General features: G+C 45.1%; 3 protein-coding genes across 3 annotated transcripts in view; 2 read left to right on the top strand and 1 right to left on the bottom strand.

Moving 5' to 3' along the window:
* Positions 1 to 22,690, top strand: part of LOC132864475 (NLR family CARD domain-containing protein 3-like) — a 1,256,659-nt gene that overhangs the window by 358,054 nt on the left and 875,915 nt on the right. The window lies entirely within an intron of this gene.
* slc19a3a (solute carrier family 19 member 3a) lies at positions 1,606 to 18,027 on the bottom strand. Its single transcript, XM_060897903.1, has 6 exons — positions 17,881 to 18,027; positions 6,647 to 7,295; positions 6,366 to 6,575; positions 5,968 to 6,160; positions 3,132 to 3,273; positions 1,606 to 1,761 (listed from the first exon to the last, which is right to left on the bottom strand). Exons 1-6 carry the CDS (start codon positions 18,025 to 18,027, stop codon positions 1,606 to 1,608), a joined length of 1,497 nt encoding a protein of 498 aa, XP_060753886.1.
* LOC132864537 (zona pellucida sperm-binding protein 4-like) lies at positions 20,262 to 21,687 on the top strand (the record flags this gene model as incomplete). The annotated part of the gene is made up of 7 exons (XM_060897982.1): positions 20,262 to 20,468; positions 20,547 to 20,644; positions 20,711 to 20,868; positions 20,950 to 21,142; positions 21,222 to 21,369; positions 21,437 to 21,512; positions 21,581 to 21,687. Coding segments are annotated over 7 exons (987 nt in total), but the record flags the coding sequence as incomplete, so codon positions are not given.

Here is a 22,690-nt window from a genome sequence, read left to right as displayed (position 1 = left end):
ACGCCTCACCGAATCCAGGGACGCATGTCGGCCGAAACGAATCCGAGATAATCGCAAAAGAAGCATTTTTTTTCGAAATTTGTGATTTTTGTTTTTTTCCATCATGTGCAAGTTGAGATCTTGAAGAATGCAATCAGTATTTCAGATAATAGATTGTTTTGTTGGAAAAGCATACATTTTTTGTTGCAAATTGTCTCGTTTTTGTCAGGACTGTAGCCTGCTGGGGGGTGTGGGTAAATTACCATATGGGCCATTCACATGATGATTTAAGTGTTTTGTTTTGTTTTTTTCGCAAATCAGCTGTATGATACGAGCTGAGCTCGTGGCTACTTAAGCTGCATACAGGCGTGTGATTTCACTATGGAATGAGTTACTAAACAGAGCGCAGAGGAGCTTAAACACCGCGAAGCAAACAGACACACGGTATTTACATCGGAGATAACCATTTCTAGCAAAAAAAACGCAACCAAAAGGAAGCTAGGATTACATTCCATCGGAGGCATTGATGTGTGCAAGGCGCCGTTTCTCTTTCTGATGGGGTAAGTTTATTAATCTAAGGCTGTGTGGTTATTTTTGCATGTAACGGAGAGTGTTGTGGTTTGGTTAAGCCTAGGTCACAACCGGACGTACGATTTTTTGGCCGTGCAAGTTTTGGCATTTCCCAAATCGCTGCGTTTTTTTTTTTTTGTTCACGGAGAAAGACACATGTTGGCCGTAAGTTTGTCTTGCAACCTGAAAAAAACGTAAGCGCCTGTAGAGTTTGTTTGACATGACAAAGAACCTCTGCGGCCGGTCTGCGGCTCGAAAATCAGCACATCACATGCGCGCTCTCGTGCGTTTCACACGCGCCCTCCATGTGTTTCTTGCATTTTTTGCATGTAGACCGGCCGTAGCAGCGCGTATGGCCGGTTGTGACCGAGGCTTTACATGAAACTAGCGTTGTGTTAGTTGTGTCATCATCGTGCTATCTTTCTTTCTTACGGTGTGAGTAATTTTTCAACCACAAAACGTTAAAGTATACTTTAGGACTTATTTTTGTACTTCATAATTGTGTTGGGCATACTTTGCATGGAAGGAAAATTGACGTGGTGATCTTTGTTTACATGAAAGTAGTATCATGCTAGCTCGTAGGGGGTAGGGCTTTCCTTAATATCATGCAAATGAGCACCATTATGTGCCCGCCCTGCACCCAGAGTAGCTGAGATGGAAAACTTTGAGGGCGATTTTCTCCCTTTTCTGTTTTAAGAAGTATACACTTTCAAAAGGCCACACATTCTTCAAATATTGTCAGATCTCTACATGGAAGGCATCATTGGAAAGCTTAGAAACTGTACTTTCTGAATCTGTCAATAACTCAAAATGCCCCCGGGCCGACATGTGTCCCTGGATTCTGGATTTGGGCACATATACATTGTAGATGATTGAGACTGTTTATTCCAAATTATTTTAGTATGAATATCAGTTCAGTTTGAATACTTTTCCAGAAATATATAAATATCTTTTCATAATAATTTAGGTTCATTTAAAAAACCCAATGCCTCTATCTATCACACTGTAAATACAGCACCTCTGATCCGCATCGCTGAGGAACTGCAGCTGAATCGTTCAGAGTTTCACTGAATACGTGCATGCTTGTTCTCCATCACTGTGTGTATCTGCCTCTATTGCTCTCTGTGTTGCCCTCTGCAGGTACAGTGTGTATGCACCTCTTGCGAAGAAGATCACAGCAATAAGGCAGAAATATGAGCCATAAATAATAAACTGTAAAACAAAAACACCAAATTAGGAGAATTGTTATTACACTTTTCACAACTTCTCTTCAACCTAAATACAGATCTGAGCAGGCTTCTTCTCCACTTCACATGCTTAGTGACCTGAAATGGCACACGATTGGTCTGTCCAACATGCATGGCTGCAGAAAGATTCCTCATGAACAAACATTAGTTTACTGCTATCTAAACAGCTGCTGATGGGCTAAAGAACTCTACACTACAGTGTTCTCAGACTACTAACAGGTATCTGATAAGAACTATGGGAAGAACCCATCCTTTTAATGAACCGATTTCAATCTTCAGCTTGGTATGGTTCCCATGTATGGATGTGGCTCTCCTTCATGGATGCTAAGGTCTGTGGCATAGTTATAGGTAAACAGGCTGGTTGTCTGGTGAGGTGAGTTGTCAAGGGACATTACGACAGCTGACAGGCACTCATGAAATCCTTGATGTTTCATTCCCATGGGGTATAGTGCTTTTCTCCCTTGGCATTCGCTACTATCAATCAAGTCTCTCTCTCTCTCTTCATCCTTTGGTCTACAGCTGGAACCATCTACAATGGTTGGTGTCCTCCAAGGAGTAGCATGCTTGGGATGCTGTGGTTTTCTTCTCATTCAGTCAGGTAAGATAGTGGTGTACATTAGGCTTTGGACTGATGCCTTTTTAATGCATTGATAATCAGAAAATTTTCCTGATCATCAAAAGCTTATCGGTATTCAATGTCATATACAGAAGCACCACTAGATGAAGCCATATTAGCATGCCTGATTTTGAAAGAGCAACCTGAGCAACTGTTTCCTGATCCACCCACAGCGTGTACAGTTCAGAAGTCTCATCTCATCTCTAGCTGCTTTATCCTGTTCTACAGGGTCGCAGGCAAGCTGGATCCTATCCCAGCTGACTACGGGCGAAAGGCGGGGTACACCCTGGACAAGTCGCCAGGTCATCACAGGACTGACACATAGACACAGACAACCATTCACACTCACATTCACACCTACGCTCAATTTAGAGTCACCAGTTAACCTAACCTGCATGTCTTTGGACTGTGGGGGAAACCGGAGCACCCGGAGGAAACCCACGGGGAGAACATGCAAACTCCACACAGAAAGGCCCTTGCCGGCCGTGGGGCTCGAACCCAGACCTTCTTGCTGTGAGGCGACAGCGCAAACCACTACACCACTGTGCCGCCCCAGTTCAGAAGTCGACAACATAATTTCAGCCAGTGTTCTTCCTGCGCTGATTCTGTCCTCTGCAAACTGGCCAGTGAACCTTCCCTATATTTCCCTCAGTTAGAAAGAATTGTGAGCACTCAGCTCATTAATGTGGTTTGTATTTGACCAATTTAATGTACCACACCTGTGTGATGACATCCAGGCCGAGTCCCCTGCTGTCCACAACGATGAATGTGAGGATCGTCTGCAGAACAAGTGCAGTAAAGGTGTTGACTCCAAAAACAAGTGCATAGCGCTCTACAGACAAACCAGCAGCAATCTGGAACCTGATACACACAGACACACACACACACACACACACACACACACACACACACACACACACACACACAATTACTGATATACTCCAATAAGTTCAGGAATTAAACCAGAAAACTCTTGAGAACCCAAGAACTTGGCCACCCATGTCCTCAGCTTCGAGACCCATGCCCTCAGGACCATTGAGGGGGCGTGTTGGTATAACTGTGTCTCCAACAAGGAGGTCCGTCAGAGGACTAACCAACCAAATATCCTCTGCACCATCGCACAGCAGATCATCTATAATGTAACCAACCAGAGAAACCATTTAATAACTGAGAGTGTCAGATGTGTTCTAGCACACAGCATAATAATACAACCTGACCACAGAGGAATTTTACAACTGGTCAATTAAAGGTAGACATGAGTGTGTCTCTGTGAAAAACACAGGCTCTTTAAATTCTGTTTGTGTAGCCTGGCAGGAACATGGGAATATTTCAAAATACATCCTCCTCCTCCTAAACCTCATGCCAGCATGGCATTGAGCTCACCAGTGCCACTGAACTCCTCCATCTCTCATGGTCTTGGCTGAGTGCTGGGACATCCTCCAGCCTCAAACTGATCTGTTGGAGGTCTTGACAAATGACATTGTTCCAATGGGCGTGTGGTCAGCCGTGAGGGCATCTCCATCCCACCACGGGCGGATCAAACTTGTAAATGGCTCTTGTGGGGTGGTCATCTGTGCAGCGCACATGGTGCTGTGCGATGGTGCAGAGGATATTTGATTGGTTAGCCCTCTGGCAGAGTTCCTCATTGGAGACACAGTCATACCAATGCACCCCCTCAATGGTCCTGAGGGCACGGGTCTCAAAGCTGAGGACATGGGTGGCCAAGATCTTGCTGAGAGGCCAGGTCTTGGCACCGTAGAGCAGCATAGACAAAACCACAGCATTGTAGACCCATAGCTTGGTGCATTGGGAGATGCCATTTCATCTCCAGAGTGGTCTCCAAAGGCTTCTCATGATGCCTGCTGCCAGTCCACATTGCCTATTGATCTCAGTGAGGAGATTGCCATTGTTGGCGACTTCTGATCCCAGGTAAACAAATGACGTGATGTACATCACCAGCACTGAATACATCACCAGCACTAAAATATTTCAAATGTTTGTCAATTCCATTAATTTCTTTAAAAACTCCAATATATTGCCTGCAGGAAAGTATTCAGCAAACAGCGCTCACGCTTATAAAGATGTTGAACACATACAGACGTTACAAAGTAATGTGCTCAGTGCCTTATGTCTAACCTTACCGAGCCTTTGTTTGTTATGTTGTCTTCCTGGTTTTTGAGTCTGATTTGTATTTTGCATTCTGCCTTTTGTCTCTGCCTTCTCTAGTCCATTTTTGCCTCACATAACCCTTACCTGTCTCCTGTTTCTGATTCTGCCTGACGATTTGGATTGTATGCCTGCTTATTGTGTTTTATAATAAACTCTTCCTGCACTTACATCCATCCACCACCTCACCATTACTGACAATGTGAGCAGAATGTGGTTTTGCATTGTCTTGTTGAAATCTCCCTGGAAAAGACGTCGTCTTGAAGGCAACAGATGTCGCTCCAAAATCTCAGTGTACTTTTCTGCATTCATGCTGCATCACAGAAGTGTAAGTTACCTTTATCAAGGGATCTGACACAACCCCATACCATGACACACCCTGGCTTTTGGACTTGTTCCTGCTAACAGTCTGGATGGGCCTTTTAGTCTTTGGTCTGGTGCACATGGCATCCATTTCTTCCAAAAAAGACCTGGAATACTGATTCATCTGACCACAATACACATTTCCACTGTGTGATGGTCCATCCCAGATGCCTCCAAGCCCAGAGAAGTCAACAGCGCTTCTGGACACATAAGGCTTCCTTTTTGCACAGTAAAGTTTTAACTGATGTTTGTGGATGTAACTCTGTATTGTAGATTGATAAAGGTTTACCAAAGTAATCCCAAGCCCATGTGGTTCTATCAGCTACAGATGAATGATGGTTCTTGGTGCAGTGCTGTCTGAGGGATCGGAGATCATGGGGGTTCAGATTGGGCTTGAGCCCTTGCACTTTACACACTGAAATTCCTCCAGATGCCTTGAATTGTTTAACAATATTATGCACTTTAGAGGGTGAAATATCCAAATCCCTTCCTGTCTTTCTTTGTTTTTAAACATTTCAATAATTTTCTCATGCAATTGTTGATGAACTGGAGATCCTTAGCCCATCTTTACTCCTCAAAAACTCAGCCTTTCCTGGATACTGATTTTGTACCAAATCATGATTACAGTCACCTGTTGACATTACCTGTTTCAAATCACATCATTTTTTAATTGTTTTACCTCATTACTAGCCCTAAATTGCCCCGTCCCAACTTTTTTTGGAATGTGTTGCAGATCTGAAATGCATGAAAAGATGTCTATTAACAAATGAAATGAAGTTGACCAACAAAACATGAAATATCTTGAGTTCATTCTGTCTGCAATGAAATACAAGTCAAAGTACATTTACAAATCACTGCTTTCTTTTTACTTGTATTTTCTATACCTCCCAATCTTTTCTGATATGGGGTTGTAATTTAAGTGCCATTGCCATAAATTTTTGGTGTGTAGTTGTGGCACAAGTTCAGTGTTCTTCAGGTTATTTATAAAAAAAATTATTTCTTTAAATAAAATCTACCCAATCTTACATGGCGATGGTAATGAGCAGCATATAGAGGCTTTTAAAGACAATGTAGCCACCATAACAGATCCAGATGTTGGAAATGAAGACCATGATATACAGTGCTGCACTGCTGAGGGCGGAGAGAGAACCTAGAGCCAGTTCACCCCAGTGAGACCAATTAACACGGCTAAACCCAACGCCGTATGCTGAAGCTGCACCTGAGCACAAAATCAAGATATTTAGCATGACATGTAAATTAAATACGTAAACTCTCTTTCACAGCAAACGTTAACAGAATAGTCAGTCCAGAATTTAGTTTCTATTGCAACTTCAACAACACTTGAGCAAGTACTCAATGTCCAGCAGAGCTCCCTGACCATGTTCCTGGTACTGTATATGGGGGAATAGGATATTGATGCTCACCAAACAGGTTGGAAACAGCCTCTACTCCTCCGTTATAGAGCGTGTCATTCTTGCTTGGCTCCACAGTTTCCCACAGCGCTTGAACATAGTTCACAGTCTGATTGTAGCCACAGGTTGCCATTGCCCACCACACGGACCAGATCAGCATTTCAGTGGAGGAGAAGCAACATCGGAAATCCAACCAGAGTTGCATCATAGTTTCACTACAACCTACAGGAAATGTGGGTGATTTATGTGAACAGTTATGGTGAACAAGTGCCTTGACTATGTATTTGTTTCACCTGTTTTTTCTGCATCTGCTCCAGACTCTTCCAGAATCTCCTCCTGAGCTACCTGTGAGTCCTGCTGGTTATTCTCGATAAACTCTACCCTGTGATTGTTACAGCTTGTTTCAACTTTTCCTGTTTCTACTGTCTTTCCTTTCTCACTGCAGTCTTCCACCTGATTCAAATCTCCTTCTTTCTGACCCCTTTTACTCTGGTGGAAGAACATGCTGGTGCTGGGCATTGGGAGGAGGAGTGCAGCAATGAAGGAAATGGAGATGAGCACTAACGTGGACACCAGTATGTAGTAGTATGACATTATTTTGAGTGATAACAGGATTTGTCCAGCGACAGAACCAACAGTGTAGCCGATGAGCTGAGCAGCGCGACAGAAGGATGTGGCTTTGAGGTAAAACTGCAAATCAACCAAGCTGTAAATGTAGGAGAAATATGCCACCTCACATGCTGTCACCACACTGTAAGTGAACTGCATTGCTTGCATCGACCCCACACTCTGTAACCATAGCAACATTGCCGTGGTTAAGAATAGGGCGCAGCACTGGACCATAATCACAGGTTTGTAGCGCAGCCAGTCTGTGAGTAGGAACACAGGAAGTAGCACAGCCAGGTATGAGTATGTCCACACTGGAAAAATCTGATTGGTTACCTGAGTGAAAGGAATTAAAGAGGGGTTCAGGATTAAAATACCAATTAAACAAATAAGATCTGTTTGTACTTTGTGAAACTAAAAAAAAATTATCTAATAGCCTCCCACCACATCCCACGCCAATGTCACAGAAATTCAAACTAATTCAAGATCAACAAATCACACTTGACATTTTATCACCTTCTGATCTGATCAAAGTCCCTATTTTGAGCTTCTCCTTCATGAAGTGTAAAAGTTTTGATCCCCAATATGTACCATGCACCCATAAGCCAAACTTCCTCACTGGCATATCCAAATGTATGCACTGCAAAAAAATTGAAAACTGAATTTGAGGAGAAAATTATTTAATACTAGTGAAATTATCTTGCTGCATGGACAGATATTTTTACTTGATAAGGCATCTTAGAATAAGTTGGTTGCAATCTAGAACTAGGTTTAATAATCTCAGAATTGGTGTCTTGTATTCTTCTAATAGGAAATGCTAGATCGTTTCAACTATTTTCAAGATATTTTCACTTGCTAAGATATAATTTTTGCAGTGTGTACTCTATCCCTGAACCCTGGGCCAGTACCCAGCCCTGATCCTTGTCAGTTTTATAAATTCCTGTACTTGACCATTGTCCCCAAAGTTGGTTCATGGCCTTGAACCTTGTCCACCACATCAATACCTGATTCTTTTCTTCCATATCAGTCCTTCTCTGCCCTCTGATCCTTGTCTGCCCTATCAATCTATGGCATTGATCCTTGTCCCCAGTGTTTGTTCTGGGTCCTGATACTTGTTGCCTGTGTTCATACATGGTTCTGTTCTCTGTTCACTGTCTCAGTCTATGATCCCAATTCTTTTCCTCCTTATGAGTCAGGCTCTGCCATCTGAACATTGTCTGCCCTATCAATCTCTGGCCTTGACCCTTGTCCCCCATGCTGTATCCTGGCCATGATCCACATTGCAAGCATCAGTCTGTGGACCTAATCCTTCTCTCCTCTCACATGTCAGCCACTAGCTTGAAAAATTGTCCCCTATGTTGGCCCCTGGCCCTGATTCTTTTCATCTATATCAGTATATGGCTCTCCTAACCTTGACCTTTTCCCCATGTTTGCCTGTGGCCCTGACCTTGTCCCTAGTCCTGGCCTGGTATTGCCCATCAATGATCTTGTGGTTCTTGCCTTAATGGACTTGATATGTCCTTGATATGACGACCTTTCCCTGGAACCTTTCTTATGCACAAAAGATACTGTACCAGTTCTATATTTTATAAGTACATATTTACTCTATAATCTCTGTATTTCTTAGATAAACAATTTGGAAGGTTTTCAGTACCTTAATATGATTAAAAGCAGTCTATATTGGATCTTCTATTTCTTTTAACCTCTGGACCAAAATGTTTTTCTTACAGGAATAAATTCCACTAACTTTCTGTTCACATATGTAAATGATCAATTGTTTAAAAAAACGCACAAAGATAGGAAGGTGCTGAATAACTTCAACTAAACAAAAAGACCATCCATCGTTATTAATAGTGTTGGCATTAATGGGTTTCATTTGTCAATATTTTAGTAAAGTTGTATGTAAAAGTTTGTGTAAGCCAAACTGTACTAAATATTTCTGCTGGATTTACAAAAGTTTCAGAAATGCTGATTTTTTTTTTGTGCTCATGTGCATATGTTAATGAATGCTAATCACCTCTACATTACTAGGCAAGTGCATGGATCAGCTGATTGACATCTGGTGATGCAAACAAAATTCCAAAACGCCAAAGCGCATAGAGCTAAAATGATGAGTAAACAGCAAAACAAGACTTTCAGATGTAGAATTTTGATTTGTCTGTGTCGCTAAAATCTGTATTATTGATATAACAGTGTGAGTACCCTTTGAAAAGGTCGAAATCTGGAGCTGAATGACACAAAAGGTGAATTAACAGAAGTGAAAAAAAAACTGGTTTGACATGAAAACAGAGGGGGAAACAAATCTAGATTTACTAAACCCAGGTGATCGTGGACACCAAGAACATCACCAAGGGAATCTGGTGTTTTTCAAAGTGTCTCAGTGACAGTCGGCCACAAATTTTTACACACCAATGTGTCCTCCCTGACTCTGTTTCGGAAAAGCAGGAGGTTGTCACAGAAAGTCAACACTGACGCAGCGAACATCAGGGAGTGTATGGTCAGGGCCGCTGACAGCTTTGGCTGGGCCCGGGACAAAATGCTCTGAATGGGCCCCCCCTAACAAACCCCCCCCCCCATTATCTATTATAACACACCCACCTCTATTATCCCCAGTGTTGGGCACGTGACTTTCAAAAAGTAATTAGTTATAGTTACTAGTTACTTTTCCCAAAAAGTAACTGAGTTAGTAACGGAGTTACTTTGTGATAAAAGTAACTAATTACCAGGGAAAGTAATTATTCCGTTACATTTTGTTCCCCCTCAAAAAAAAAAAAAATCAAATTCAATTGGTGTAATCATAATAAAAGTGAATGTTAAATGTGTTTAATGACTGAAATGGACACTTAACAGAACCAATTAGTAATGTTATCTACACTATATTAATATGTTTGTGGGACAATGTGAGATAAGACATCTATCAAATGTAATATATTTTTGTAGTTATTAAAATTATGTTACTAATTACTGGCCACTGACGAGGACAAACGCTTTGTTCCTCGACATAATGTGCATTGCACGTAGACATTTTTGACTTTTATTTCAAGTAATGAAAAGTCCTGGCTGTATTTCCAGTGTGAAAGCGCAGTGCTGGGCTGACCGCTCGCCATCGCTGGGTCTTCCGATTGAAAGAGCACGCAGTAGTGCAGTAGGCGTGGCCTACCTACGTATGCTGTCAAAATCTACTCTGATTGGCTTACTGTGCCGTTGTCTCGCGTCTCCCCGCCCCACACGAAAGCAGAGTAAAGAAAGGCTGAACGAGCAGCGTGCCAGATGAGAACAGCTTTAATAAAGTAACGCAGAGTATTTTATTGTAAGTAACGGGAACGGCGTTATAACGATGTAAAAAGTAATTAGTTATATTACTCGTTACTAAAAAAAGTAACGCCGTTTATTTCTAACACCGTTATTCCCATCACTGCTTATCCCAGTCTCTACTCACTCCAACCCTTAAATGACAGGTATTCAAAAACCATTCAACCGGTCAACAACCATTTCATTTTAGCATTTCAACATTTTTACAGTTTTAACATTTTAACATTTCCTTAGTCTGCAGCTATTCAGGTGCGAAATGCAATGCGCCGGACTTTTGTTGTGCGTGCGTGCGTACTGTCCAGTGTGAAAAGCAGAGAAGAACACACCGCTCGAGAAACGGCGGGATATGATTGCGGGCTAATGTGAATATTCTTAGCTTCAATCAGATACAGTATATGAAACACAATGTTATTAAGCCGTTGTGGTTATGAAATGATTCAATGCCCTGTGCGTTTGATATGGTGTTCAGTGTGACTTGCTCTCCCCTCGTTTGTAACATGAATTGCGTGCCGCGCGTGCCTTGGTTGGGGTTACTTTACGGGGCTGGAAAAAGTTGGCTGTGTCTTACCTGGCTCAGCTGCCCCACTGCCTTTGCTAGTACCTGCTGCATCATCCCAATCTTTTTTAAAATATTTATGCAGTGAGCCCCTGAGTCTCTTGGTTTCTTCCTCTCTTTTCTTTTCTGTGCTCCTGACTTGTGCATGTTGGCAAATGGCACGCACGCTGATTGTCGAAGCGCTATGATCAAATGATGTCGTTTTTTCCCCTTAATCAAAGAGTCAGACCAAACCATTTTTGCATTAGGGGTGGTAGAGGGTTCTTGACGCCTTTTTCAAAGACAATAAAGGCAAAAGATCTAGAAATCATTTATTGAATGCAAATATAGCACATTTCTCCCCCAAATCAACACATTTTGAAATGAAATAAAATAATCGCAACTTCATGAGAGCCCAGTTCTGGCCCCCCCCCCCCCCCCCCATTCCTGGGCCCGGGACAACATACCCGTTTGTCCCCCCCTGTCGGCGGGCCTGTGTATGGTACATCACAACTTGAGACTGTGGCAGCGGGGGCATGGTCAAGCGTCGGTCTGTGACAGGAGGGCGGAGTCAGGGAAGGTAAGTGGCAGAATCACTACACCTGAGAGCAATTAACCTGTGTTTGTGTGTCTTCCCAGTGACCGCGCCCTATATCAGGAGGGAGAGCGAGAGCGGAAGGAGCTCATCCCTGGATGAGACACTGATGTGTGTGTCTCTGTGCGTCTGACACATATTGTTAAACTGAAAAGTGTGGCAATAAAAGCCTTGTTTTCACCTGATCTCTGTCTTGCCGTCCTCTGTGCTCCACCCACCCACAGGGAAATTACTACAGTGGTGCTGAAACCCGGGACAGTGGAGCACCAAACCAGCAGCCCCATGGAATCCTCCCCGTTCGCTGATCTGGTCCACGCCCTTGCCACGACTCAGCAAAGCCAGCACCAGGTGCTCGTCACGCTCTGAAAGGAGCAGGAGCGGCGCTTCGAAGCCCTGGTGCTGGCCCAGCAGGAAGATCGCGAGGCCTTCCGGCATCTCCTCGCGTCGGCGGGGTCCACCAGCGCTCCGGCCGCGGGCCCATCTCCCCTCATTGTCAGCAAGATGGGCCTGCAGGATGACCCCGAGGCATTCATCACGTTGTTTGAACAGGTCACCGAAGCCTCAGGGTGGCCGATGGAGCAGCGCGCGGCGCGCCTCCTCCCCCTGCTCACGGGAGAGGCACAGCTGGCCGCGCTACAGCTCCCCGCCGACCGCCGGCTGGCCTACGCGGACCTCCGCCGGGCCGTCCTCCAGCGCATGGGGCGCACACCAGAGCAACAGCGCCAGTGCTTCCGCGCGCTGCGACTGGAGGAAGTCGGCCGGCCGTTCGCGTTCGGCCAGCAGCTCCGGGACGCCTGCTGGCGGTGGTTGAGGGCCAACAATCGCGACGCCGAGGGAATCATCGACCAGGTGGTACTGGAACAGTTCATCGCCCGCTTACCAGCCAGAACCGCGGAGTGGGTCCAGTGCCACCGCCCGGCGTCGCTGGATCAGGCAGTCGAGCTGGCGGAGGATCATCTGGCGGCTGTCCCGGCGGCAGGACAGCAGATGGCATCGTCTCTTCTCTCTTCTTCTCTCTCTCTCTCTCCCCCTCCTCCTGTGTCCCGTCCTCGCCCCATTCCCCCACCGCGGAGGCGGGGGCCGGCACCACCCCAGCCGGCCCGCCGCACCCGCGGTGCCCTCCCATTTCTCCCTTCTGTGTCTGTCTCTCCCCCACCTCAGGTGAGTGAGCCCCAGATCACCGGTGCAGAGGGAAAGCCCGGGCCGGTTTGCTGGCGCTGCGGGGAGCCGGGCCACCTTCAACAGCAGTGCACAGCAATGGAAGTGGGCGCGGTGGTTCGGATCCCCGACGCGCCAGAGGCCGCCCTCGATCGGGCCGGAGCGTATCGCATACCAGTGAGTAACCAAGGGGCTACATATCAGGCGTTGGTGGATTCTGGTTGTAATCAGACCTCAATTCGCCAAAGCCTGGTTCAAAACAAGGCATTGGGGGGAGCACAAGGGGTGAAGGTGTTGTGTGTGCACAGGGATGTTCACCGCTACCCTTTGGTGTTGGTCCACATTATTTTCAGAGGGGAAAAATTTATAGTGAAGGCGGCGGTTAATCCTCGCCTTACCCACTCATTAATTTTGGGGACTGATTGGCCAGGATTTCGGGGTTTAATGACACGCCTAGTAGAGAGTGGGTCCTGCCATTTGACAGGGGGAGGTCCCGGTGCCGCTTTGGCGGGAGCAGCTGTCACAGAGCCGTCTACGTCATCTCCGCGTCAGAGTGAGGAGCCGCTGGCTCCTCCTCTCTCTATTGGGGAATCCCTCGCGGATTTCCCATTAGAGCAGTCGCGAGACGAGACTCTGCGGCATGTGTTTGACCAAGTGAGAGTAATCGATGGTCAAACGCTCCCGCCGAATGCCACCCCATCCTTCCCCTACTTCACGATTATGAAGGATAGATTATACCAAGTGACGCAGGACACTCAAACTAAAGAGCGAGTAACGCAGCTTTTAAATCCGAAAAGCCGCCGGGAATTGGTATTCCAGGCGGCTCACTTTAATCCCATGGCTGGACACTTGGGGCAGGATAAAACACTAGCCCGAATAATGGCCCAATTCTATTGGCCGGGGATTCGCGGCAATGTCTGTAGGTGGTGTACGGCATGCCGCGAATGCCAGTTAGTAAACCCAGCGGCCATTCCAAAAGCGCCTTTGCGCCCTCTACCGTTAATCGAGACCCCGTTTGAGAGAATTGGGATGGATCTCGTCGGGCCATTAGATCGGTCAGCACGAGCGTACTGCTTTATATTAGTTCTGGTGGACTATGCAACGCGATACCCGGAAGCAGTGCCTCTGCGCAATATCTCAGCACGCAGTATTGCAGAGGCACTCTTCCACGTCATCTCCCGAGTTGTAATCCCGAAAGAGATTCTGACTGATCAAGGCACTACGTTTGTCACGAACACTGCGCGAACTGTATGGGTTATTGGGGATTAAGCCGATCCGCACCAGCGTGTATCACCCACAAACGGACGGTTTAGTAGAACGATTCAACCGCACCCTCAAAAATATTATTAAGAAATTCGTAAGTGAGGACGCATGTAATTGGGATAAGTGGCTCGAACCCTTGCTGTTCTCAGTGCGAGAGGTCCCCCAAGCCTCCACGGGGTTCTCCCCGTTCGAATTATTATATGGGCGTAAGCCGCGCGGCATCCTGGACGTGCTGCGGGAAAATTGGGAGGAGGGACCTTCACAAAGTAAGAACGAAATTCAGTACGTTATGGACCTGCACGCAAAACTCCACACGCTCACCCACCTAACTCAGGAGAATTTGCGGCAGGCCCAGGAACGGCAAGCCCGCCTGTACAACAAGGGTACGCGCCTTAGAGAGTTCACTCCGGGAGATAAGGTACTCGTACTGTTGCCCACGTCGAGCTCCAAATTGATCGCCAAGTGGCAAGGACCCTTTGAGGTCACACGGTGAGTCGGGGATGTCGACTATGAGGTGAGGCAAATGGACAGGGGTGGGGCGCTACAGATTTACCACCTCAATCTACTTAATCTCTGGAACGAGGAGGTCCCCGTGGCGTTGGTGTCGGTAGTTCCGGAGAAGGCGGAGCTGGGGCCGGAGGTTCAAAAAGGAACATTGGCATCACGTACCTCTCCGGTCCCCTGTGGAGACCACCTCTCCCCGACCCAACTCACGGAGGTCGCCCAGTTGCAGACCGAGTTTTCGGATGTGTTCTCACCCCTGCCCAGTCGCACTAACCTCATAGAGACACCCCCGGGGGTGGTAGTGCGTAGCCGCCCTTACAGGCTACCCGAACACAAAAAAAAGGTGGTTCGGGAAGAACTTCAGACCATGCTCGATATGGGCATCGTCGAGGAGTCCCACAGTGACTGGAGCAGCCCGGTGGTCTTGGTACCCAAGGCCGACGGGTTGGTCCGGTTCTGTGTGGACTATAGAAAAGTCAACGCAGTGTCTAAATTCGACGCGTACCCAATGCCTCGTATTGATGAGTTACTCGATCGACTCGGCACTGCTCGCTTTTATTCGACACTGGATTTGACGAAGGGATATTGGCAGATCCCCTTGACTCCACTATCCCGAGAAAAAACGGCCTTTTCCACACCGTTTGGTTTACACCAATTCGTCACCCTTCCGTTTGGGCTGTTTGGGGCGCCCGCGACATTTCAGCGGCTGATGGACAGAGTCCTCCGCCCTCACGCCACGTATGCGGCAGCGTATTTAGATGACATAATCATCTATAGCAATGACTGGCAGCGGCACCTCGAACATCTGAGGGCCGTCCTTAGGTCGCTGAGGCGAGCGGGGCTCACAGCCAACCCAAAGAAGTGTGTGATTGGGCGGGTGGAAGTACGGTATCTGGGCTTCCACTTGGGCAACGGGCAGGTGCGTCCCCAAATTAATAAGACGGCAGCAATTGTGGCCTGCCTGAGGCCCAAGACCAAAAAGGGGGTGAGACAGTTCCTGGGGCTGGCTGGCTATTATCGTAGGTTTATACCTAATTATTCGGACGTCACCGGCCCGCTGACTGATCTCACGAAAAAGGGGGCACCAGATCCGGTCCAGTGGACGGAGCAGTGCCAGCGGGCTTTCTCAGAGGTAAAGGCTGCACTGTGTGGGGGGCCACTTCTACACTCCCCTGACTTTTCTCTCCCTTTTATGTTGCAGACCGATGCGTCGGACAGAGGGCTGGGGCGCCCTTTCACCCTCTGTTCGGACCACGCGCCCCTCCAGTGGCTCCACCGCATGAAAGATGCCAACGCGCGGATCACCCGTTGGTATCTGGCGCTCCAACCCTTTAATTTCAAGGTGGTCCACAGGCCGGGGGCGCAGATGGTCATGGCGGACTTCCTCTCCCGTCAAGGGGGGGGGAGTCGGCTGCAGGCCGGACGGCCGCCCGGCCTGAGTCGGGTGGTGGGGGTATGTGGCAGCGGGGGCGTGGTCAAGCGCCGGTCTGTGACAGGAGGGCGGAGTCAGGGAAGGTAAGTGGCAGAATCACTACACCTGAGAGCAATTAACCTGTGTTTGTGTGTCTTCCCAGTGACCGCGCCCTATATCAGGAGGGAGAGCGAGAGCGGAAGGAGCTCATCCCTGGACGAGACGCTGATGTGTGTGTCTCTGTGCGTCCGACACATATTGTTAAACTGAAAAGTGTGGCAATAAAAGCCTTGTTTTCACCTGATCTCTGTCCTGCCGTCCTCTGTGCTCCACCCACCCACAGGGAAATTACCACAGAGACATACTAGATCAGTCACTTAGCACATTGCACATCCATATTTAAAGGTGCAGTAACTCATAGGAAATATGATCTGAAGCCAATCTTTGTGCAAATGCTCAGATGACCAATTTATGAAATCTGTTTGCATCCAACTTGATACAACCCCGATTCCAAAAAAGTTGGGACAAAGTACAAATTGTAAATAAAAAAGGAATGCAATAATTTACAAATCTCAAAAACTGATATTGTATTCACAATAGAACATAAACAACATATCAAATGTCGAAAGTGAGACATTTTGAAATTTCATGCCAAATATTGGCTCATTTGAAATTTCATGGCAGCAACACATCTCAAAAAAGTTGGGACAGGGGCAATAAGAGGCGTGAAAAGTTAAAGGTACAAAAAAGGAACAGCTGGAGGACCAAATTGCAACTCATTAGGTCAATTGGCAATAGGTCATTAACATGACTGGGTATAAAAAGAGCATCTTGGAGTGGCAGCGGCTCTCAGAAGTAAAGATGGGAAGAGGATCACCAATCCCCCTAATTCTGCGCCGACAAATAGTGGAGCAATATCAGAAAGGAGTTCGACAGTGTAAAATTGCAAAGAGTTTGAACATATCATCATCTACAGTGCATAATATCATCAAAAGATTCAGAGAATCTGGAAGAATCTCTGTGCGTAAGGGTCAAGGCCGGAAAACCATACTGGGTGCCCGTGATCTTCGGGCCCTTAGACGGCACTGCATCACATACAGGCATGCTTCTGTATTGGAAATCACAAAATGGGCTCAGGAATATTTCCAGAGAACATTATCTGTGAACACAATTCACCGTGCCATCCGCCGTTGCCAGCTAAAACTCTATAGTTCAAAGAAGAAGCCGTATCTAAACATGATCCAGAAGCGCAGACGTCTTCTCTGGGCCAAGGCTCATTTAAAATGGACTGTGGCAAAGTGGAAAACTGTTCTGTGGTCAGACGAATCAAAATTTGAAGTTCTTTATGGAAATCAGGGACGCCGTGTCATTCGGACTAAAGAGGAGAAGGACGACCCAAGTTGTTACCAGCGCTCAGTTCAGAAGCCTGCATCTCTGATGGTATGGGGTTACATTAGTGCGTGTGGCATGGGCAGCTTACACATCTGGAAAGACACCATCAATGCTGAAAGGTATATCCAGGTTCTAGAGCAGCATATGCTCCCATCCAGACGACGTCTCTTTCAGGGAAGACCTTGCATTTTCCAACATGACAATGCCAAACCACATACTGCATCAATTACAGCATCATGGCTGCGTAGAAGAAGGGTCCGGGTACTGAACTGGCCAGCCTGCAGTCCAGATCTTTCACCCATAGAAAACATTTGGCGCATCATAAAATGGAAGATACGACAAAAAAGACCTAAGACAGTTGAGTAACTAGAATCCTACATTAGACAAGAATGGGTTAACATTCCTATCCCTAAACTTGAGCAACTTGTCTCCTCAGTCCCCAGACGTTTACAGACTGTTGTAAAGAGAAAAGGGGATGTCTCACAGTGGGAAACATGGCCTTGTCCCAACTTTTTGAGATGTGTTGTTGTCATGAAATTTAAAATCACCTAATTTTTCTCTTTAAATGATACATTTTCTCAGTTTAAACATTTGATATGTCATCTATGTTCTATTCTGAATAAAATATGGAATTTTGAAACTTCCACATCATTGCATTCCGTTTTTATTTACAATTTGTACTTTGTCCCAACTTTTTTGGAATCAGGGTTGTAGATGTGGTCCAATATTAACAATGTTATTTGTGATGTACCTGCTCAATGGTGAGGTTTTTATCAGGTCCAGTCATGTAACTGGTGAGAAATGGCTCTATAGGCTTCACCGAGCTGAAAAATCCATAAAAACACAACAGCGTAGTGGGAAAACACCAACTACCCCTCCATTTCTGAAAAACATCCATAGTCCACACACTGTCTCGGTGTTCCTTTGTACGAGCAGCAGTTGGTATGTATCTTCATTATTGTGTGTGTATGTGTGTCTTTGAGCATGCATACTCTACAATCTGTCAATGAGCAACTTGTTCAAAGGTCTACACAGATTACACACAAAGCTTTTTTTTTACTATCTTTGTGAGGAACTTCCAATGACAGAATTATTAATGCAGTTAATTAATGCTGTACCTGCACCAAAAATTTAACCTTCATCTTCACTTCAGAAATGGAAAGGAAACTTTTTGGGTCTTTTATTTTGTTTATTTTGTTAACAACAACAACAATTTCCTTGTGGGGACCATGCAAACATCTGCACAAGGTCGAAATTGTCAACTTTTACTCTCCTTGTGGGGACTTTTGGTCCTCAGTAGGCTATAAAAACATGAGCGCGTGCACAATGAATTTGCAGTCCTCAGATAAATTGAAGCACAGTTTAATAATTAACATGATTTTATTACTATTCCTTCAACAAAAGAATGTCAGTATTTAACATGAAGTGATTTTTTTTTTTTATAAAACACTCAGTGGATCCCAGCTTGGGCAGATAAACCATGTAAGGACCCACAGTTCAGATGGTACAACCCTGAGTTTGGGTCAAAGAACCCATGATGAAAAACGCTTTACAGAAAGAATACTGATTTGGGCAGAGACAGTCCTTAGCTAGGTTGGAGGTACCTTCAGACTGGGTGAAAAAAAAACCTCATCTTAGACAAAAAAATGCCCAGTTTGGCCAGAAGGCCCCTCACCTTAAGCAGAATAATGCTGAGGTCTCTGAGGACCTTAAGTTTCACACAAAGAACCCTGACTATAATTGGGGATCTTCTTCTCACACCAAAGAACTTTCACACTGAGTAAAAGAACCCTCATCTTGGGCAGAAAATTGGTTTGGCCAGAAGATCCCTCCATTTGGGAAAATGGAACTAAGAAAAACCCTTGGGGTGCTTGGGTAGAAATCTATAAAGAAAATAAATATCCCACCCTGAGCCTTCAATACATTCAAAAGTTGCTAATCATTCCCACTTTTGTTTAAGTGGAGACATCAGGACATGTTTACCAATATTCACATAGAGCAAATAATATCATTAATATTATATATATTCATGATATTTCACTTTCTATCCAACAAGAAAAGCCACTTTGAGACTCATGGAATATAAGTTTTAGAGATGGTTTGAGGATCTAACTTGTCATTTGTTGTTCAGAGCAACTTTTATTTTGTATTTTCATCTGACTTCATCTTTCTGAGAGTAGCGACACTGATACACTACAAGGAAACTAAATTCTTTCAAAATAAAAGTAACCTAAGCAACAAGCACATACTGTAATACTCAAGACTAAAAAGAAAGACTGGACATTAAACAATAAAACATGACAGTGTTTCACAAATGTACACATACTTCTTGTGTGGATATCGAGAAGAAAAAAATCAACATCTGCTCTAGCAATGTTAGACACAAGGCAACTTTAAGAAGAAATTAAAATGTGTAGTGCTTGTGGTTAATGTTAAAACTTTTCAACTTCACCTTTTCACAAGACAAATTTTGCCCTATTTGTTGAGACAAATGTATTGCTCATTTAAATGCATACATTAAAACGATGGGTCCCTCCCTGTTGATTAGTTGCCATGAATGAGGCTTGCAGCTATTGGCATTACACTACTCTCACACACAATTAACAACAATTAGCTTGAACAAATATCTATTTCAAACATCTCTCAAAATGACCACCAAAACATGAACGCAGTCAATTAATGATGACACTCGGCTGGAACAGGATTAATGACTAGTTGAGTAGGAGGAGACTCCAGGCACAATGAGGACAAAAGACACAATAAAAGGCCACTATTTCTCATTGGCTAGTTATTGATGTGTGTAGTTGGGTGAAAATGGAAAATACAAGAGCAAGTTGGGTGTTTGTGGGGCTTTTTCTTGTGAGTAGTACATCTGCCTCCATACAGTCTTTGCAATTTTCTCCTCAAGCTCCTTGGCTTCCTGTGATGCCTACTTTGCAGCCAGAGATACCTAACCAGGTTGATAAATGCCAAGTGCAAGACTATGAAAGGGTTCCTTGTGGAGAACCTGGCACAAATGCTACTCAATGCAATACTATAAGCTGCTGTTTTGATGGCCAGGCATGTTATTATGGGAAAACTGGTAAGTTTGGCATCCTACTTGATTTGACTGTGGTAAAAATGATAGACTAACTTTCTTTTGTGTTGCCAGTGACTGTCCAGTGTACCCTTGATGGCCAGTTTGTGTTGATAGTGGCCAGAGACACAACAGTTCCCAGGATAACCCTGGATTCCATCAGCCTGTTGGGAGGAAGCACAGGACCCTGTAGTCCTGTTGACTCAAATACAGCTTTTGCTATATACCAGTTTCCTGTAACTGCTTGTGGTACTACCATGAAGGTTTGTAACCCCTGTCCCCCATAGAAGGCCTTAATTTTTGTTGGTATTTATAGAGAACATGCTCTCCACACTGTCTAGGTACAAGGTGGTTATGTGGTCTATGAAAATAAGATGGTCTCTGCTTATGAAGTTGGTGTTGGACCCCGTGGCTTAATTACAAGGGACACTCACTATGAGTAAGTTAACATCCTCTTGGCTGAGGATTCTTTAAGGTGTTTACTGACAAACCTCTTTCTCTGTAGGATTTATTTCCAGTGTAAATATTCTGGTGTTGGCTTTGTGGCTCTGGCTGTTGAACACTTGTCAAATCATAATCCTCTGCCAGTTGTTGCTTCTGGACCATTCCAAGTAGAACTAAGACTAGGGAAAGGTTCATGTCCCACAAAGGGTTGTGTAGAAGGTGAGCAACTTCTGGATATTAACATGCAATTGGGCTGTCGGTGGCTTCAGGAACTGATTCCCCTGCTCTGTCTCCCAACAGAACAAGTAGCCTATACCTCATACTACACTGCTGCTGACTACCCTGTGACCAAGGTTTTGAGGGAGCCTGTATATGTTGAGGTGCGCATTGCTAGGAGAACAGACCCAAATATTGTTCTGGTTTTGGGTAGCTGCTGGGCAACTGCTTCCCCTAACCCCTACAGCCTTCCCCAGTGGGACCTTCTGGTGAGGGGGTAAGTTCTGCCCATGTCTCCTTTGTGTAGTCCAGTCCCTGTACTGCACAGAATGGACATGCCATTGCCTCATCCATAGATGTCCATACAAGGATGACCGCTACTTGACCAAGCTGATTCCAGTGACTGGGGCCTCTGGACTTGCATACCCTACCCATTACAGGCGCTTTGTCCTGAAGATGTTCACGTTTGTGGATCAGACCTCAGTGGCTCCACTGCAAGAGATGGTAAAGGCTTGCCTTATCTTCCAAAACAGGAAATGGGTTCTATTGCTTATCTATCTTTCTTTCTTAGCTCTACATCCACTGCAGTACATCTGTATGTCTTCCAACTGCACAAGACCCCTGTGAGCCAATGTGCACCAGAGGAAGTAGGTAGACTCCTTTTTACGCTAGTTTCTTCCCTTGACTGGTTTATGGACTTTCCTTTCCTCCTCAGGGAGAGATGTTGCTGCAGCAGAAGGAAGCTCTCCTGGTGCATCAGCAATAGTGTCTAGTGGAGGAGTGATCTTTACCCAAGTTCAGGATGACCCTCTTTTGAAATAAAGACGCAAAACTAATTGTGTGGCTTGACTGGTTTTTCCAAGTGTCATGTTGGCTGTATATCTGTAAGCTGTTCCTCTCCCCTTGAATACACTTTTTGCAACAAATGAGGCACTGGTAAATTGGTACATACCATATTTCAGCTTGGTATGCAGTATGAACAGCTGTAGGAGTCTTCTAGACAGACTAGGTACAGGGTGCCTTATCTCCAGAAAGGGGCAGTGAGTGCAGGTTGTTCCAACCAAACAGCTGTCCTACCCTTTCACAGCCTGGCTTGACTGACCTGCATGGGGGTATGCCACCTGCTCAATGGGACTGCAACTACACTGACTCTTTTGTGGGTGAGGTTGAATGAACTGCTAAGTAAATTCTTCCTACTTGAGCTTCTGTCTTGTCAATTATCCTACTTTAGCACAAGATGGCCTTTCAGTTATGTGCAGTAGTTAAAGGTTTTATTGACCCAGTTGCTATTTGAGCTGTTTGGTTGCCTCTAGGTTTGTTGGAGCCAAATAAAGCTTTTTTTTTTTTTTTTGAGTAGATTGATGGAATGGTTTGCCTCCCGAGTTTGCATGATGTATGGTAGCTAAGGAACCTTGTTGATCCTTGGTCACAAGGGAGCCAATATCTTACCTTTTTAAATAATGGAAATGTTTGGAAGACAGAGGGCAACAGTCTTCTGACTTCTGTGGCTATTCTTATAGCTTGGGGGGGAGTTGTTGACATTTACTTTAAGAAATTGCATAAGTTTAAGCAAAGACATCTGTGCAGTTAGATACCATAGAGCTTTAGAGGGTGAAGTAGTAACTAGTCTAATTCTAAAGGAAATCTGCAACTTGCATTTAGGGCAAAATGACCCAACCCATTTGCTGCAGAGGCTCTCCTAAAATCACTTATTCCAACATGCAGATGTAAACATGGAGTTTGTACAAGGAAATTTGATGAAACAAAAGCTTTATTTGTGGAAGTTGGAGATGTTTATCAAGTCAGTTGCATGAACATATTCTTA

Source organism: Neoarius graeffei, chromosome 17 (genome assembly GCF_027579695.1).
Source record: "Neoarius graeffei isolate fNeoGra1 chromosome 17, fNeoGra1.pri, whole genome shotgun sequence".
NCBI classification, from domain to species: Eukaryota; Metazoa; Chordata; class Actinopteri; order Siluriformes; family Ariidae; genus Neoarius; species Neoarius graeffei.
Note: the sequence above shows the minus strand (reverse complement) of the source record. Positions and strands in the feature narration are given on the sequence as shown.